The sequence below is a fragment of the Apiospora phragmitis genome (assembly GCF_038363925.1).
Source record: "Apiospora phragmitis strain CBS 135458 chromosome Unknown utg000010l:1.0-9815664.0:1.0-9183399.0, whole genome shotgun sequence".
Lineage (NCBI taxonomy): Eukaryota > Fungi > Ascomycota > Sordariomycetes > Amphisphaeriales > Apiosporaceae > Apiospora > Apiospora phragmitis.
This window is the reverse complement of record NW_027117409.1, coordinates 227,647-245,167: the sequence shown is the minus strand read 5'-3', so window position 1 is coordinate 245,167 and position 17,521 is coordinate 227,647. Positions and strand designations below refer to the sequence as shown.

Here is a 17,521-nt window from a genome sequence, read left to right as displayed (position 1 = left end):
CGTCCAATATGTCCAAGGCACTTCATCCATCGTCAACTTCCCGGTACCCTACCTGTGGTCCAACTGCTGCGGGTGCTGACGGGGGAAACGCTCTGATAATGCACTGCCAGCAGCCGTGGAAGCTATCGGCACTATCATCATTATCTGCTACCCCGCCAAAACATCGGGGTACGACGACTACTACCCCACGCCCTAATAAACCACGACTACTCCTCACCAACGCGATCCACTCTCGTCACAATCAATATCAGGTTGGGGTATGGCGGCGCAGATCCGCAGCATCCGCTACTGCACCGGCGACTCGTAGCTCCTGGCCCGCTGCCCTATCACAGCCCGCGCCTGGCCGTCACGGTTCTTCTTTTAGCAGCGACACCGCGGCCGCGAGCGTGGAAGCAGGGGCTGGGGCGCGACGATGGCCGAGACATGACAGATTGTCCGCGCCGCGGGGTAGTGCTGGTAGTGAACTTGGTCATGATCCTAGGGGCCACTGGCTTCCACTACTGAGCCATGCATTCCTCCCCGGAATAACTCTGCTGCTGCTGCTGCATGATGTGCACTGCTGCGGCCAGAGCTGGAATAAAGATGCCGGGCTCGGCTTTTCCTCGTCTACTCCCTTTGGCCATGCAGGTCCCCTCCCACTTGGCGGTTCACTTCGGGCCCCTCGGTTTAAAAGACCTCCATCCCCTATACATACTCCTGCTTGTACATCTCCAACTCTGTCACAACCTACCCGCCTTCTACCTCTGAGCTACAGATCTCGAGGGCCACGACAGGACCTCACACCCCTCCACGCTAAACCTAATAGTAGTCGCCGGCACTCTTCTTCCACAACACCCTCCGATATGTATACGGCTTCGTTTGCTTTTTTTGAGGCAATATGGGAGGCCGGCGTGACGCATTGTTTTGTCAACCTGGGCTCGGACCACCCTAGTATCATCGAGGCCATGGTAAAGGGGCAAAACGAGAAAGGCGGCCAGTTTCCCCGGATTATCACATGTCCCAATGAGTAGATGCGCCCGCTTGTGGAACCCGACCCGATGCCCGTACCCGTTCTAGTAACGTGACACTAACGTCTTCTTCGCCCATTTGTAGATGGTAGCCATGTCCATGGCCGACGGCTACGCACGTCTCACCGGCAAGCCGCAGGTCGTCATCGTGCACGTGGACGTCGGCACGCAAGGGCTGGGCGCGGCGGTGCACAACGCCAGCACGGGCCGGGCGCCGGTGCTCGTGTTCGCGGGCATGAGCCCCTTCACACTCGAGGGCGAGATGCGCGGCTCGCGCACCGAGTACATCCACTGGATCCAGGACGTGCCGGACCAGAAGCTCATCGTGGGCCAGTATTGTCGGTACGCGGCCGAGGTCAAGACGGGCCGCAACATCAAGCAAATGGTCAACCGCGCGCTCCAGTTCGCCACCAGCGACCCCCAGGGCCCCGTGTATCTGATCGGCGCCCGCGAGGTCATGGAGGAGGACATCGAGCCCTACCATCTCGAGCAGGGCGTCTGGGACCGCGTCGAGCTCGGCGGGCTGCCGCAACACGCAGTGGCCAAGATCGCCGAGGCGCTCGTCGCGGCCAAGAAGCCGCTCCTGATCACGGGCTACTCGGGGCGCAACCACCAGGTCCCGCCGGCGCTGGTGGCGCTGGCCAACACGGTCAAGGGGCTGCGCGTGCTCGACACGGGCGGCAGCGACATGTGCTTCCCCGCGACGCACCCGGGCTGGCTCGGCCTGCGCTTTGGGGTGGATGCCGAGATCCGCGAGGCCGACGTCATCGTGATCCTCGACTGCGACGTGCCCTGGATCCCAACGCAGTGCAAGCCGGCCGCGGACGCGCAGGTCTTCCACATCGACGTCGACCCGCTCAAGCAGATGATGCCGCTCTTCTACGTGCCCGCGCAGCACCGATACCGCGCCGACGCCTTGACGTCGGTCGAGCAGGTCACGGCGCACCTCATGACGGAAAAGTTCAGCAGCCAGCTCAATGGCGACGCCGCCGCCAAGGCCTGGGACGCGCTCGTCGCGGCGCACGCGAAGAAGCTGGAGGACATCGCGGCGCGGACGAAACCATCTCAGGACGGCGCCTTCGGCACGGGCCACCTCTGCCGCACGCTCAAGGGCCTGGTGCCGCGCGACACCATCTGGGCCATCGAGGCCGTCACCAACACGGGCTTCGTGCACGACAACCTGCAGCCGGAGCAGCCGGGGTCGTGGATCAACTGCGGCGGCGGCGGGCTCGGGTGGTCGGGCGGGGCCGCGCTGGGGCTGAAGCTGGCGAGCGACGCGCTCGCGGGCGGGCACGGCCAGGGGCAGTTCGTGGTGCAGATCGTGGGGGACGGGACGTTCTTGTTCAGCGTGCCGGGGAGCGTGTACTGGATTTCGCGGCGGTATGGGATTCCGGTGTTGACTATTGTGCTGAACAACAAAGGTACGTTTAGTTCTCAGCTGTGTCTGATCGATGCTTTACTCCTCCCACATGAAACAGAGAAGAGAATCCTCTCTCAGGAAAGACAAGACGAAATGCTGACGCCCTGGACCACATAGGCTGGAACGCGCCGCGCAAGTCCATGATGCTGGTGCACCCCGAGGGCCTCGGGTCCAAGGCGACCAACGAGGAGATCAACATTTCGTTCGACCCGGTGCCGGACTTCTCGGGCATCGCCAAGGCGGCGGCAGGCGGCGAGCTGTTCGCGGCCAAGGTCGAGCGGGCGGACGAGCTGGAAGGGGTGCTGCGGCAGGGGATCGAGGCGGTTCGGGGCGGGCAGAGCGCGGTGCTGGATTGTAAGGTGGTTTCGGGGTGTTGAGCTGGGGGTGTGTATGTGCATGTTCATGCTGCGACGAACCAATCGCACTGTTGGATACTTAGAGCTACTTGCCTAACTTACCCTAACTACTCTGTTATATCGCTACGTGGTATATATACAGACGGCCAGATAATGAAACTTTGACTGTGTGTGGACTGGATAGCTGCAGCTTCTACGGGTGTGGCTGCTTGCCTGCTGGGTCTAAGATATATGCGTGTGTCTGCATTGTGCTGGAGAGAACCTATCTCTATAGCCCTGTAAGCCCAACGCTGTTCTCAACTTCTTTTGATGAATAACCTGATGGGAAACTTGTTGAATTGGTCTTGCGGTGTATTGACTGAGTGCTGTCCTTTCGCTGCCCGTGTAGGAGAAGTAAATCAAGTTCCTCAAGATACTAGCAAAACTAGGTATCTACTCCAAAAGGAAATGTATGATATATGATAATAGTATCTTTTTATCTTGTCCCTATACTTTACCCCATTTGAGAAGCACTAGTGGTTTAGTGGTAAAATCCATCGTTGCCATCGATGGGCCCCGCGTTCGATTCGCGGCTAGTGCAGCCTGAAGTTCTTTTTTTTTTAGGCATGTCGCAGAACGGATTATTCGATACAGCAGATAACATGCAGGCAACCTTTTTCTTTTTTTTCTTCTTTTTTTCAGGTCGGATGACAGGTCCATATCACGCACGAAGCATCTTTTCCCACGACCGCGCGTATGAGCTCAGAGAGTAGGCAATGTAGCACGGAGTCGTTCAAGATATTGGCGAAATACTGTTCACGGTCCAACTCAAGTATGCGGTATGATGTCCTTGCTTCGCTCCACCACTCATAATAATAGCCCTCACCACTTGGTACTACCATTCCGAGATGTTCTCTACTAGCCCAGCCAAGAAGTTGAACCCTGGGCTGTCAAAGACCAAACCGCGCTTCTGTGTGGATATGAGTCGAGTCACGAGGCATTCAAATATGTAGGCGCTTGTCCTTATTGACTTCGCTAGAAGGGAAGGGTCTCTGAAAGTGAGGACCGCCGGCCAGGGACTCCGAGATTGGGGGAGGGGGGCTGGGGCTGGGACTGGGGTTTTCGTTTTCCCATCTTCTCCAGTGCCTTTGCCATTGTTTTTCTGGGGAAGACTAGATCCGATCATAATCTTGAGATTGCAAATCGAAAGAGACTCGAATGTTTTCACACATGTAGATCTTTGCCCGCCTAGCAAATACAGTGGTGCCTTTCCCCTGGGACTGCAACCTCAACAGCCGGGAAGGAGTGCATCCAGGACACTCTCTAGGGCAGACAGGTCAGATATCCATACACCCGCCCCCCTGAAAGTTTGTTAGTTGACGGATACCGTTTCGGACTTCAGATGAAGGATCGACAGGCCATTATCGTAGAGGAAGTACATCGTCGTCCCGTTCGAAACATAAAAATATTAAGGAAATACCACGTTAAAAATATGCCACAGCTGGGTAACTGTTATACGTTTCAGCACGATAGAGGTATTGCAGACGCATGAAATACCTGCACAAGGGCTTTCACACAAGGATGCGAAATAGACCAACTTTCAGGGATCCTATTGTACAAGCCCGCAGGTGACCGAGAGAGAGTCTAGATCACTGGCAAACTGGCCTGATGGCGGGGTACACTGCCGATCCCACGCAAGACCCAAGGACCTGATCTAAGCGACCCGAGAATTAACATTGAAAGGAAAGGCGCCGGGACTTTTCTCCCGCCTCACCATTAGCCAGCGGGCATTGGCCATGTGTTTACGGAGTACTGTACAGTTTTACTATTGCTTTGCTGCACGCGCGTACGCATCCAAGGGATCTCACCAACTATTTCATCCACTATCCCGCATCCCAGCCAGCCTCTTTCTTCCGTTCAGGCGTACCGAAGCGTAGAAAGATGGTACGATAAGAAAAGGGCATATGCAGCCAGCTCCATTCATACATATAACGAGCCCCCAATAGCGACCTGGATCATGAGTTCTCGATCGATTTTTGATCTCAATCTAACAGTCAGAAACTGATATTGAACCATGACTCGTCCCCATCTCTCTGCCTGGTCCCGGTCTTGTCCTCCAGTCCTACAGTCGTCCTACCCCTCACTTTGAGATGAAAGCAGCCCAAGCAACCCGACCCGCTAAGAGCTCAACCCCACGCGTGCTGAACATCCCACATTCGCACCACCTGCACCACCCGAGAAGACATTGAAAGTAGGGAGGCCGAGACAGCAGACAGAGGCGAAACAACAACGTAACAGAAACCCGCGCTTTTCTGATCGATCGCTCTCTCTCTCTCTCTCTCTCTCTCTCTCTCTCTCTCTCGTGATACGGGAACACTGCGCCAACCCACGATTTACTTTATCACCTGAACACGTATTTAGGCGCCATTTTCCTCCGCCCTTATTGTTTAAATACTTCCCGCGCACCCCCCATCTATTACGCGCACTCTTCTCTTCTCGTACCTTGTACACATTTTTTTGCGTAGTGTGCGACTGTCAGACGAACGTGACGTGGGGGAGGGAAATCATGTGCTTTGTTCTACTACATGATCATGATATGAGGCTCAACGCGCACCCCAAGCCTCAGTCGGTACGGTAGCCACTCTTCACGGCGACGAAATCGAACCGAAACCCAAACCCACTTTACCCTAAACCAGGGTCCGCGCGAACTGATTGATCGACGATTTTTTTTAATTCGCCTCTCGACCCTGGCCTAGGCCTAAATTCGAACGAGGCATTGATGGAAGGCGGACACTGCAAAAGGAACCAACATTCGAGCCGATTTTAGCAAGAAGCGAAATACTCCAAAACCCAAGTCCCATCTGTTGGTAATAGACAGGTGTGGTGAACAAACACCCTCCCCGAATTTGACTGCGCGCCTACTACAAAGGCGTCATGTCCCACGACCATCCGCCCGGAGGAGATGCTCTAGGCCCTTCCGAAGACTCTCCCAAGCAGGCGACGCCGACCTCCCCCCGCCCGCGCCCATCCCGTCCGACGACCCCCGGCTGATCGTCCAGGCGCGCACGCCGCCGCCGCTGCACCACGCCCCGAGCATCTCGTCGCAGGACCTCTTCAAGCTCAGCCCCATCGCCGCCCTGAAGCTGCTCTCGGGCGGCATCGAGGCCCTCGTGCGCGTCACCGGCGACATACCCCCGACGCCGCCGCCGACGAGCCCGACGATCCCCCACATGCGCGGCTTCGCGAAGGAAAAGGCCGACATCGTGCGCGTGCATTCCGAGAGGAGCTTGCTGCGGCTACACCAACAAGCCCAGGCGGAAGAGCAAGCAGCCGCCGCGCAAGCCACCGCGGCTTCCACAACTTCGCCCTTCTTCCCGCCGCAGGCGCAGGCGCCCATCGACGGCGTCAAGCTGCGGCACACGCCCATGCCGCCCCCGCCGCCGCCCACGGCGACGCCCGAGCCCTACCTCGTCATCGGCGCCAACTCGCAGCCGCTGAATCTGCAGCACAGCGCCATCACGCGCAAGTTCTACAGCAAGGCGCCGCCGCCCATCAGCATCGAGGATTACCTACTTAAGAATGCACCGCTTCTGTCCGATGAGCACGGCCGTCTACCTCGCGACGTCCCTCTACATTTTTCGGTTGGCCGTCGACGAGCGCGCGATCCCCGTCACGCGCCGCAACTGCCACCGGCTTTTGCTGGCGGGCTTGCGCGTCGCCATGAAGGCGCTCGAGGACTTGTCGTACCCGCACGCCAAGGTGGCCCGCGTCGGCGGCGTCAGCGAGGTCGAGCTGGCGCGGCTCGAGATCAGTTTTTGCTTTCTGGCGGGGTTCGAGCTCGTCGTGGGCGAGGAGACGCTGCGGCGACACTGGGAGGACCTGCGCGACGGGCAGGCGATGAGCAGTGGCAGCAGCAGCAGCGCGCGCCGCGGTGGCGGCATGACGGAGATTGGGCGCGTGCCGGTTCTGAAGCTGGAGCATCGGAGGAGAGGGTTCCAGTCGACAGCACGGCGGCTTAGGGGAACGAGAAAGAAGAGTAAAGAAATCGGCAATCTCTCTCGCGTGATGAAACGCACGTCGTTATACTACTACTACTTCGCCTCGGGACGAAATAAGTACCGAGCTTCTATAAGGATCACCATGGAGACAGTCCTGGTCTGCTGGCCAATTCGGCAAGATCCTATATTCATCCGCAACACCACCCCGTACTGTACCCGGCTTCGGAGCGGAAATGGCAGGGGGCGACGATCAGGGACAGAACCTATATCACAAGGATTACTGGGCGGGTTATCAAGGGCATTTTCATTTGCGTAACGAGCATTGGGAGGAATCTAGCGTCATTGTTCGGTTTTCTAATTATCACGTGGCATGAATGGATGAGACCAAAGCATGTTAGCGATCAGTATTACCTGTTTAGTCCTGTCTCTTTCTCATGGGACGTACAGGAGAAGGGCATCTTGTCGTCGTCTTGTTGTTGCATGCTAAGCAGCAGACGAAAATTCCTGAGTACGACAAGGAAGGACGATCATAGGGGTGGGTGAAGAGAAAAGAGAGGGGATGGGGGGATGACTGCGCGCATACACATGCGTGGCAGAGAGACCTGTTGATCGAGAATGGATAGTAAGACAGGGCATTGCAGGAAGGCATGGGGTGAGGGATACGTCATTTTTTTTTTGTTTCTTTCGCGTACACATGATACCCGTTCACACGTATTTCTCTAGTAGTAGTTTTCAATCCTTTCAGTGGGTTTTCCATCATTGTTTTTTTTGTCCCCGGCCAGGCTTCGTCTGCAGTGATTTGGGAATGCGCAGGTTGAATGAAGAGGAGGCAGAGCACATCTATACCATGGACGGCACCTTTGGTGATGAAAAGGGACGGGTCATAGCAGGGGGTGAGGATTTGAACCTCCTTTTTGCCCCCTTTATCAGGTCTCTAGTGGATCTTGACCTTGATGAGCATATATGAGATACCAAGCTGTTTCCCTTTTTTCTACTTTTTGTTCATGTTGTAATTTTGAGTTTAAAATGATCGATCATGTCCTTTCAGCCTCCTTAGATCCTTCCATCCACTCATTGAGCATCACCATCAATTGTCTCTATAAGCGAGAGGTTAAGAACAGCAATGTCTCTTTGATCTTGGCAATCTATCTGGGCGATTCTCGAGTTTCTTGGGGAATGGGAGAGTTAGGTTGAGTACATCGATGATATCTTCCACTTGCTAAATAGAGACACGGTGGAGGACTGGTCGCTTTGTCTAATACTATGCGCTCGATGACTTTGTCCATGAGCATGACGCCCTACGGCCTACCGCGTTCGTTATCCGATGCCCTGTTAGACTTACATGCCACGAAATCCTGCTCGACCTCTTGGACGTCCTGGAGCGTCTGTTCCGAATCCCTCTCTTCCGGTATGTCACGGCCGCCCTGTCCGGTAACGTGTTAACGAGATGTACCGGACCCTTTTATAACGATGGTCGATGACAAGGGCCCTGAGCATCTGCTGATCCGGAAAGTGAGAAGATGCGTCGGCTTGGACCCGATTCCTTCGAGGTTGGTTTAGCTGCCCACGTCGGCCAACTGCTGCTGTTGCTATTGTGTTTGCCCACGCCGTCTAAAAGGCGACGGACCACGACTAACCTGGGACGCAGTGCCATTGCTACTTGACCTCTGAATATAAACAACCACCTTCCTACTGTCCAGCTACCTAAGGGTAATGCCATACATCGTGAAATTGCTGCTGGAAAACCGGGACACATGTGGTGTGGATGCGCCACAGGCGAAGATCAACGGGGCGTGTCCGCCTTGGAGGGAGTTGCCCACAACGGACGCATAGATGATTATAGGACAGGGATCAGCGTAACTGCGCTACTTGACTCGCGCCGGATGAGAGCCATAGCGCTTCGCTGACCCTTCTGGATGCTTTTGCACAAACGGGAAGAGCTTTCTCACGGAAGGGATCTCTTTTCTCCGATTTCGTTGATTTTGATGACTGCTGAGGCTGATTCTACTTGAGTATTATCTTCGCAACCTCTTGTTTAAGTTCCTCTTCGTACTCCATTCTCTTCATTTCCTCTTCTAGAACCTCGATGGCACCTCCGATGCCAACGCCCGAATCAACCTTTCTGAGTTCTGCCGGGTTTCTCGAGGTCTCCTTCCACTCACGCATTTTACATTCAACACAGCAGCGATCTTTTGTACCATAAATACCCGATCTCTCGCTTGCAAGCTGTGTCGAAATCTCCCTTGTGGTCATCACGTTTAATTAGAATGCCCGGCTGTTTTTTCGATTTATCACAGCACGTATAATTCGTGATATAGATTTCATAGCAGATTTCTCGGGATTATCCCCTTGACCGCTGAATACAGCAAAAAGAGTGGGGTCTTTGTTTTATCTAATTACACAGCGTGCATCTAGCTATAAGCTTTTCACACGTACCACTGAGTGAGCTGTGCCACTAGCTTATAGCTAGATGCACGCTATGTGATTGGATAAAACAAAGACCCCACTCTTTTGGCTGTCTTCAGCGGTCAAGGGGATAGTAGCATACGGGCCCGTGGTGGGTAATATGTTTTCGTATTTTCCTTTTGATCCATTCCAAATCGGTGTAAGGCTTCATAGGGTGAGTGTTCGAAATTTTTGTCTTTAAGGAAGCATGTCGTTCATATGCGAAGACTGTCCGGAACTGGTGGCCTTATACTCCTCGTTATCGATGAGATGGATATGCCATTTGCCCCAAATGTCACATGCAGCATGGGCAAGCACCAACAAGGACTCGAGTTAGGTCGTGATGCAAACACCGTGGTCACTATGAATGATCAACGTGCACCCCTGGTAGGTGTGCATGGGACCTATTCCAGGTGTACCAACTTCCAGAAGGACAAAGAAAAGGACCCCCCTGCCAACTCCCCTGAAACGCGATTTTCAAGCACGTGAAATCATTCAGGAGACAAACAACAAGCAAGCATTCTCGACTATGGGTGGCAATTCCTATATTTGTGAAATTCTTGTATACAAGAAGTATTTACAATAAAACTTACCTGCTACTGCCACCGCTGCTAATCTATTCCCCTCCCGTCAGCACCCTCAAGCTAGACCCCTTTTCTCTTCAGACTCGAGCATCATCTATCTGTTCGAGGAACGAGACGCCTACCTACTTACCCAGCTCAAAACCGCATATCCAGCCCCTCGGCCACGAGATCACTGATCTCTCTCGCACACAGGACACTGCCCAGCCAGCTGGTGCACCATCTCCGTCACGTAGCAGCCGCGCAGGCCCTTCAAAAAGGGAAGGCACGGCCCCGCGTGGGGACTGTCGTCGCCCCGGAGGTGGACGGTGGCGGGGATGGCGCCCTTGCTGCCGCCGCTCTTCTTTTGCGGCTTGTGCCCGCAGCTGTATTGGACGTGGACGATCAGCCAGTGGTACGAGGCCGGGACCTCGATCTGGAGGCCCTGGACTGCGAGGGTCTGGTGGGGCATCTTGGCTAGAAGTGGGAGAGGAGGGACAGATACGGGGGCGGGCAGCCAAGTGGCTAGTGGATGTTGGTAAGTAACTTCCCTCTAGATCTACTAGAGGTTGATGAAAGGAGATACACGATGATGGATTAGAGCAGGCGTCAATATTGGGCGTAGATGGCCTGGCTATATATCCCGCCTGCAGGAAAGAATAGCATTCATAACGAAGACCTACAGGAACAATGGACCTAACAATAGGCAGGAACCAACAGAAGGGGAGGACTATCCCTCATTGTTCTGGTGTTTTAACCCAGGTCACATTCTTTCATGCCTGCTCTTCTTGGTCCATCCATTGTTGCCGTGTTAGCCTAGCCAAAGGTGATCAATTACTGAGGGAATCTTCTAGCCTCAACATCGAAACGTAAACAAGGAAAAAAAAAAAGAATAGGACAGGCGCTGAAAAGATCAAAGGAGAAGTCTTCATGAGTGGTTATGGTATCAATTCTATTCCAAGTCTACCACTGGTCTGGATAGGTATATCTCTTTCTCTCTGTTCCATCGTCTCTATACGTACCTATCCATACACCTCTATAATTTCGCTTTGTCCATGTGGTATTACAACACCAATGCTTAATCATTCATGAATACCCCATTCATCTCATCATTAAAAGCTGATCGCCCGAAAGAGGCCCTTCCCTAGTTCTTCAGCACCGCCCGGAAGTGCACCCCCCCTTCTCCAGCTTCCCCATCGCCTCCCGGATCCCCTCCTCGCTCATCGGGAACGTCTCGACGACGGGCGCGATCCGGTGCAGGGCCGCGAACTGCAGCATCTCGTTGTGCAGGTGGCGCGGCGCGACGACGGACCCCCGGATCGCGATGCCGCCCAGAAGCAGCGGCATGTACGGGATCTGCAGGTCGCCCTCGTCGATGGCGAGCGGGTGGATGACGGCCCCCGGCGCCAGCAGCGGCAGCACCAGGTCCCAGTTGGGCATGGCCGACGTCGTCACCAGCAGCCGGTTCAGCTTCGTCTCGGTTTTTAGTTCGGTCGCGCCCTTGGTCGCGTGGAACTCGTGCGCGCCCAGCCGCAGCGCCTCGTCCTTCTTGCTGTCGCTGCCGCTCAGCACGACGACGCGGCAGCCCATCTTGGCCGCGAACTGGATCGCCAGGTGGCCCAGCCCGCCGACGCCCATGACGCCGACCGTCTCGGTCGGCTGCGCGTTGTACGCCCGCAGCGCGTTCCAGACGGTGGCGCCGCCGCACTGCAGGGGGGCCGCATGCTCGTCGCTCAGCCCGTCGGGCAGCTTGAACAGGAAGGCCTCGCGCCAGACGGCGTGCGTGCCGAAGCTGCCCTGGTCCAGGTCCGCGTAGCCGTACATGGCGCGCGACGGGCAGTAGCACTCGTTGCCCTTGAGGCACTCCTGGCAGCGGCCGCAGCAGTCGTGCTCGTAGCCCCAGCCGACGCGGTCGCCCTTCTTGAGGTCCTTGACGTCGGGGCCGACTTGCTCGACGACGCCGACGCCTTCGTGGCCAAGGGCCATGTCGGCGGTTTTCTGTGGATGGCAGTGTCAGTATATTTATATATACGTCTAGAGGGATAAGCTAGGTGTGGGCAGTATGGGCTCAAACTTACGTAGTGAAGATCGGTTCCGCAGAGACCGGACGCAGTTATCCGCATGTAGACCTGGTCGCCCTGGAGCTCGTCGGGCCGGGTGGTGGTGCTCTTCTTCGGGTTGCCATCTTTGGTACCCTTAAAGACGGTGAAGGAAGGCATGTTGAGATTGATGTGTGATGTGGTAGGTGGAAGCTTGCGAAAATATATTCTAGTATCCTAGACACTCAAGGGAAACCGTTCAAGTTATTGTTTTTATAGTAAAGCTGTGTGTGTTTATTATTGTCTCTAAAGACTCTGATGCTCTCCGGAAAACAACATCCCAAACCAGTGCGGCAACGACATGGCTTTTTATATTACTCGAAGCCCCAAGCGACCTGACAAATCGGCAGCATCGGGGGAGTTGAGTTTTTCGGATTTTTATTTATCTACCCAGCCAGCGAAACTTCGATGACGTTAAGTTTCCATGGCTATCCTATTTCCGAGCCTGGTTGCTGGAGTGAAAAGTGGCGCTCCTCGGTGTCGGTCCACACAGATGCATCTAGATAAAAGTAGATCTCCAATGAGATAGGACGTCATGCAAGTGGGAACTTTTCGCTGGTCGGTACCCACGAGAACCCACGAGATCGGTAGTGGGCGCGCGGTCTTCTTCCGCACCGGCAGTTGCCGTCGGTCGCTCACGGGTCGTTCACTAACTTCAACTTATCAAAGCCTAGCTGCAGCAACTTCCTAGCCAGCGAGTAGCGAGTAGCGAGTAGCGAGTAGCGAGTGCCTGAGATTCTTGCTGACATAAGTAGAGCTCAGAGCTAACGCCGCCGATCGGAGTTTAAGCGGTTCTTCCCTCACTGTCGTCATGCCTGCGCCATTTCATTCCAATAACAATAAACGAATAGATTAAGTAGGATTCGAAGCAATGAAAGGGGCTTTCGCATATGGCAATTGAGGTCTCGTTGACAATGGTTACTGAATTACTAACCCTTCTCTCCTTGCGGCGATAAGTCTATGAAAGCCGATGGAGAACCCCTGATTGCGTCAACCGTCGGCAAACATGAGTCGGACATAACCCACCCTGCCAATTTTTGCTGGTCTTGGCCTCGGAGACGCCTCCGTACCCATGCACCCTGCTTCTCATTCTTGCCAACCGACTTAGTAATAACAAGATGCAGTTTTAAGAATAGGCATTAGAGATGAGATGGACATTTCTCATCCTCTGGACAGGATTCTATCTCCTAAGTTCCCTAGTGCTGGCCGGCCGTAACAACTCGGCAAGACCCAAGTTTAACGCTTCTGGCGGGCGGCATTAAAAAGTGAACCGCCACCAATACACTAACCAAACTAGCCTGAAATCTCCCCATGCGCATTTCTAGGTGACACAAAACGGCGCTTACATAGTACGGCCCAACGTCTAGAAATAAAGGTGATAAAGCACGTAAGCTCAGGGCTTCAGTCCCCATCCGGCTTTGCAATGCTTCCCAATAGTTGCGACGGTTAGTTTGGTGGCAGTCCTGGAGGGGCACTGGCGATCATCACAGGGTTCGCGCCCGTCAGCGCCTGGTCAGTCAAGAGGATGAGAGGGGTAAGGGCTTTTATTCATTATTCTCATTCAATCAATTATTGATATGCATCATGATACCACCCTACTGCTCTCCCATGTGTATCCTATCCAGATCCTCCGCAAGCCTTCTCATACTGCTCGTGAGTTCCGGTTCGTCCGCACCCACATCCTCATCCTCATCCTCATCCTCATCCTCATCCTCATCAACCAAGTCGTCTAGGTCAACCTCTTGATGCCGACCGGATAACACCGATCTCCCACCGGGTAGTCTCACGTCGGAAGCCTCGAGCGTTTCGGCAATATCCAACATCAAGACCTCCATCGGACATATGTAAGCCACCTGCTTGCGCTCGCTCCAGGCCAGAACGTGTCCGCAGAGTGAGCCGTTGTGGCGCTCCATAATCCACGCTCCCGAATCTCCTGGTACGCCCAGTGATAAGCCCGGTATCCTGCGCATGTTGGCAGTGGTCAGCTCGCTCATGGTCGGCTCCGTCTTGCCTCCTCCTGTTCTCGGCGCGGCTTTGCTGCTGACTTGGTACGTGTGGCTGGGGATGCGCGCCCGTAGATCTTGACCGAGGTGAGGGCGGGCATGATCAAGCCCGTCTGCATGCCACTTGTCCGGCCAATACACTGCACCTCCAATCCGAGCAACTCCGACGAGGAAGTAATCGCAGTGGGTTGGAGTAAGCCGCTTGGCGAGTCCGGTAAAGCCTGCGGTACCCGATTCTGGTCTTGGTCTGGAAGTCTCTCATCTTCAAACGAGAAGAGGGCCCAATCAATCTCGTGAATGAGGCCTTCAGGATCATGGCGCCTTCGTATTCCCGAAGAGGCATATACCTCGCCAAGACGACAAGTATCCAGATGGTCATCATCCATGGTGTCTTCCGAGGGATAGAAGCCGTCGCCTATGTCGTCCAGGGCCGGTTGCGTTACGACATATCCTTCTCCCAGACCTGGCTCTATGCCTGGTATGTCCCCAGGTTCCATGAACTCTTCGTCTTCATCCTCGCTCTCGTCGTCGCTAGTCAAGTCTGTGACCGAGTAGTCAGACTCGCTGTCGGAGAACTCGCACGCGAAGTCGTCGCCGCTGCTGCTTTCTGATGTATCCGTCTCTTGTAGATGGGTGAAGCTTTGAGAGGCTGCACTACTTCGGACCGGTGGTATTCCTATCGGATCGTCCTTCTGGTTGTGGGCTTGGTCGGGGTCGTCCAGCATGTGATGCACCGTCATGCCGTACGGCTTATCGTCGACCATGATCAGGCCGCCAAGGCTCACTGGAGGGAGGTGCCGGTCACCAATCCAAGCTCCAATGCTCGCTCCATTATGAGGTCGTTCTTGGTAGTCGGGGTTGGCAGCTTCCACTTCTCCCTCCCCCATGTCGGATCCTGCTTCATCGCTCTTGGCCATGCTTCGGGTCACCTCCCCTTCCTAGACCGAAGCATGGACCCCCGGCACACTTTGAGCCCAAATCCCGTGGATCCATCAAACAGCACACCGAGCTTCTTCTTCAGGATAGAGCGGACCTTGCTGACCGAAGTGCAAACGACAAGCACCGTGGGCGTAATCGCCTGTGGAGACTCGCCGATAGACTCGAGCGAGATCTCGACGGACTCGGGGTTCTTGCGGTAGAAGTGTTTCAGCGCCATGTTGATTTGCGGCATGACCACACTATTCCATTGCTTGACGGCATCAGGCGGCAGAGGAATCTGTGGATAGAGGCGAGCTTTGGATACCTTAGGCTTATCTGAAAGGGGAGCAACAGGCTCGGTCGTCTGGGCCGGAGTGGGACCTGCGCGACTCTTGCCCTGCTCAGAAGGCAATTCACCAAAAGTTGAACCATGCTTCCCCAGATCTGATGCAAATTCTGGCTGGAAGACATCGGATTGCTCAACCCTGCGCTCTGCCGGGAGAGGGGTAGCGGGGGATCGGGATTTGGTGTCGCCCTTGGACGGGCCAGCCAGGGAGGACATGGAGACGGCAAGCGATGGCTGACGCTCGCGTGGAGTGATAGGCACGTCTCCAATATCGGCGCTAATCCGATCGTCCAGGCCACTGACACCGTCGATAATGGAGCAGGCCTCGAGGTAGCGACTAGCTCGGATCTGAACCTGACTCAGTATCTCGTCGCCTGCACCTGGTCGCATAAGTTCCTGGTCGACCGCGTTCCAACAGGCCTGCACCGCCTTCATGTAGAGCGTGCCACATCTAATAGCAAGTTGCTCGAGGACAGACTCCGGAATGCTCGGTGAGCTCGGGCCCGGGTCAAGTTCTCAAGCTTTGTCCATAGACCGATAGAGACAAGCAGCATAGCGAGGGAGTAGAGGTCGAGGGTCTTGGAGTCTCTGGAGCTAGCCAGGGGTGACTGGGGTGTTGTTCGTGGGTCCAGGGGATGTCGGTAGAGGGTGGTTCCCACTGATGCCGGTAGCGTCGGACCATCCTCAGGAACAGGTCAAAACTAGACACAAGAGGCTTCCTGACATCAACTTCTGCCACATCCATGCTGTGCTCACTGCCAACCGGGCTGCAGAATGATATCGTTGAATCCAGAAGGTTACCATGGGTGATGCCTCGTGCGTGCATGTCGAAGATTGTGTTGGCGAGGTTGTGGGCCAGGCGGAACTTTGCCTCCAAGCGTGGCTCGAAATCGGGACGCGACAGAAGCTCGCTCAACGTGCACAGGTTGTCGATGGGGTTCTGTGTTAGGTTCTCGAAAGTGACGGGGCTGAAGTTGGCGGGGAATTGGTAGACGAGGCCCAGTCGGGAGTTCTCCATGTCCTCGTAGTAGCCGAGCAACAGAGGCAAACCACTCCAGGCTCCAGGAGACCTGTGCGACTCGGCCTGGAGTCCTGCGCTGAGTTTTTCGAAGCGGGACATGGAAGGCATGATGCCGGTCGTCGAGTAGATAGGATCGAACTGAGCATACTCGAGTAGAAGCGGTGACCATCCCTGGCGTCCGCGTCGCACATCGGCAAACGCCTGTTTTCCCATGAAGACGATCTCCTGGGAGCGCCGTTCCGAGGTGATGGGCGACGCCAACGGTACAGCCTGCATGTTCTGGATGTTGGTCAGTGTCTGCGGATCAATCTGCTGAGGCGTCTGAATGCGCGTCGAGCCGAACGGGCGCATTTCTTCCAGCAAAGACGGCGACTTGGTCAATCTGCCCATCCTGCTCGACGACGTGGCAGACGACCTGGTCCTGGATAGATCATGGAGGGTGTCGATGGAAGCTGTGAGGTCCTTGATCAAGTCTTCGAATCGCGTTTTGTCCCACACGACTATGGGGATCTTCTTGTCGCCTACGGGCCTTTCGGGTTCCTTTTCCCCTATCCAGCGCTTGGAGCTCAGCCACAGGGGTTCGGCCTCTGCCAATATGTCCTTTATAGTTGACATGATGCTGCCGACCAAGTCGCTGAGCCCGGCCTTGGAGAGCGATTCGTCGATCTCGGCCGACTGATTGGACGGGTCGCTCCATTCCAGCCCCCAGCCGACGAGGCGGTCCTTCTGGATTTTGAGCTTGCGATGCAGAGCCTTGATCTCCGGGTCTTCCGAGGATGGCTCCTTGACGAAGTCGGAGGACTTCTTGGTGTCATTGTAGAGCCTGCTGAGCCGCCGCTGGAATGGCAGCTGGAAGCCACCCAGGGGCAGATAAGACTCCATGTTGGGTGACGGTCGTCCCCCTCAGACCAGTCAGCCTAGGGTGTTAGAGCAAGGCCCCTGTTCTGTACGTCCAAATACCTAGTTAGCGACAGTGAGGGTTGCGGTGTCGATGGGATTGCGGCTTGGTGATGGAATGGCTGGCCGATGACGGGATCGTTGACTACAGAATATATCGATACGAAATGAGCAGCTTGACACCAGCAATTGATATGGTATGCGTAGTGTCTGCCTAGGTAAGGCTGCTGTTTAAAGCCAAGATGCTGGAATTGTGTATCCAGGTTGATGGCGGGGATGATGTGCTGTTATTAGTGCGAAGGTTAGGCGGGGTCCAGCCTCCAGTCAGGTTAGGCCCGGATGGGGGTAACGACCAATATGTCGGATTACAAGGATAATATCCCAAAATAGAGAAAGCTGCTGCATACGGCGAACAGACAGAATATAATAGATAGACGAACAGTACGTTGGTTCCAAAGGAACTGGAAGATGC

At 55.1% G+C, this 17,521-nt stretch overlaps 5 protein-coding genes across 5 annotated transcripts; 2 read left to right on the top strand and 3 right to left on the bottom strand.

Annotated features, from left to right (window-relative positions):
- Positions 1-1,092: 1,092 nt before the first annotated feature.
- PG994_009902 (uncharacterized protein) lies at positions 1,093-2,804 on the top strand (the record flags this gene model as incomplete). Its single annotated transcript, XM_066861311.1, has 2 exons — positions 1,093-2,428; positions 2,506-2,804. 2 exons carry the CDS (start codon positions 1,093-1,095, stop codon positions 2,802-2,804), a joined length of 1,635 nt encoding a protein of 544 aa, XP_066710421.1.
- A 2,524-nt stretch (positions 2,805-5,328) lies between these two features.
- Positions 5,329-7,076, top strand: PG994_009901 (cyclin-domain-containing protein; the record flags this gene model as incomplete). Its single annotated transcript, XM_066861310.1, is given in 3 exon segments — positions 5,329-5,387; positions 5,746-6,354; positions 6,365-7,076. The coding sequence occupies 3 exon segments, from the start codon at positions 5,329-5,331 to the stop codon at positions 7,074-7,076; spliced, it is 1,380 nt and encodes a 459-aa protein (XP_066710420.1).
- Positions 7,077-9,958: 2,882 nt separating this feature from the next.
- On the bottom strand, positions 9,959-10,237 carry PG994_009900 (uncharacterized protein; the record flags this gene model as incomplete). Its single annotated transcript, XM_066861309.1, has 1 exon — positions 9,959-10,237. One exon carries the CDS (start codon positions 10,235-10,237, stop codon positions 9,959-9,961), a length of 279 nt encoding a protein of 92 aa, XP_066710419.1.
- Positions 10,238-10,917: 680 nt separating this feature from the next.
- Positions 10,918-11,984, bottom strand: PG994_009899 (GroES-like protein; the record flags this gene model as incomplete). The annotated part of the gene is made up of 2 exons (XM_066861308.1): positions 10,918-11,763; positions 11,844-11,984. The coding sequence occupies 2 exons, from the start codon at positions 11,982-11,984 to the stop codon at positions 10,918-10,920; spliced, it is 987 nt and encodes a 328-aa protein (XP_066710418.1).
- Positions 11,985-13,459: 1,475 nt separating this feature from the next.
- PG994_009898 (uncharacterized protein) lies at positions 13,460-17,034 on the bottom strand (the record flags this gene model as incomplete). Its single annotated transcript, XM_066861307.1, has 5 exons — positions 13,460-13,826; positions 13,910-14,775; positions 14,835-15,608; positions 15,677-15,739; positions 15,811-17,034. The coding sequence occupies 5 exons, from the start codon at positions 17,032-17,034 to the stop codon at positions 13,460-13,462; spliced, it is 3,294 nt and encodes a 1,097-aa protein (XP_066710417.1).
- Positions 17,035-17,521: the final 487 nt, after the last annotated feature.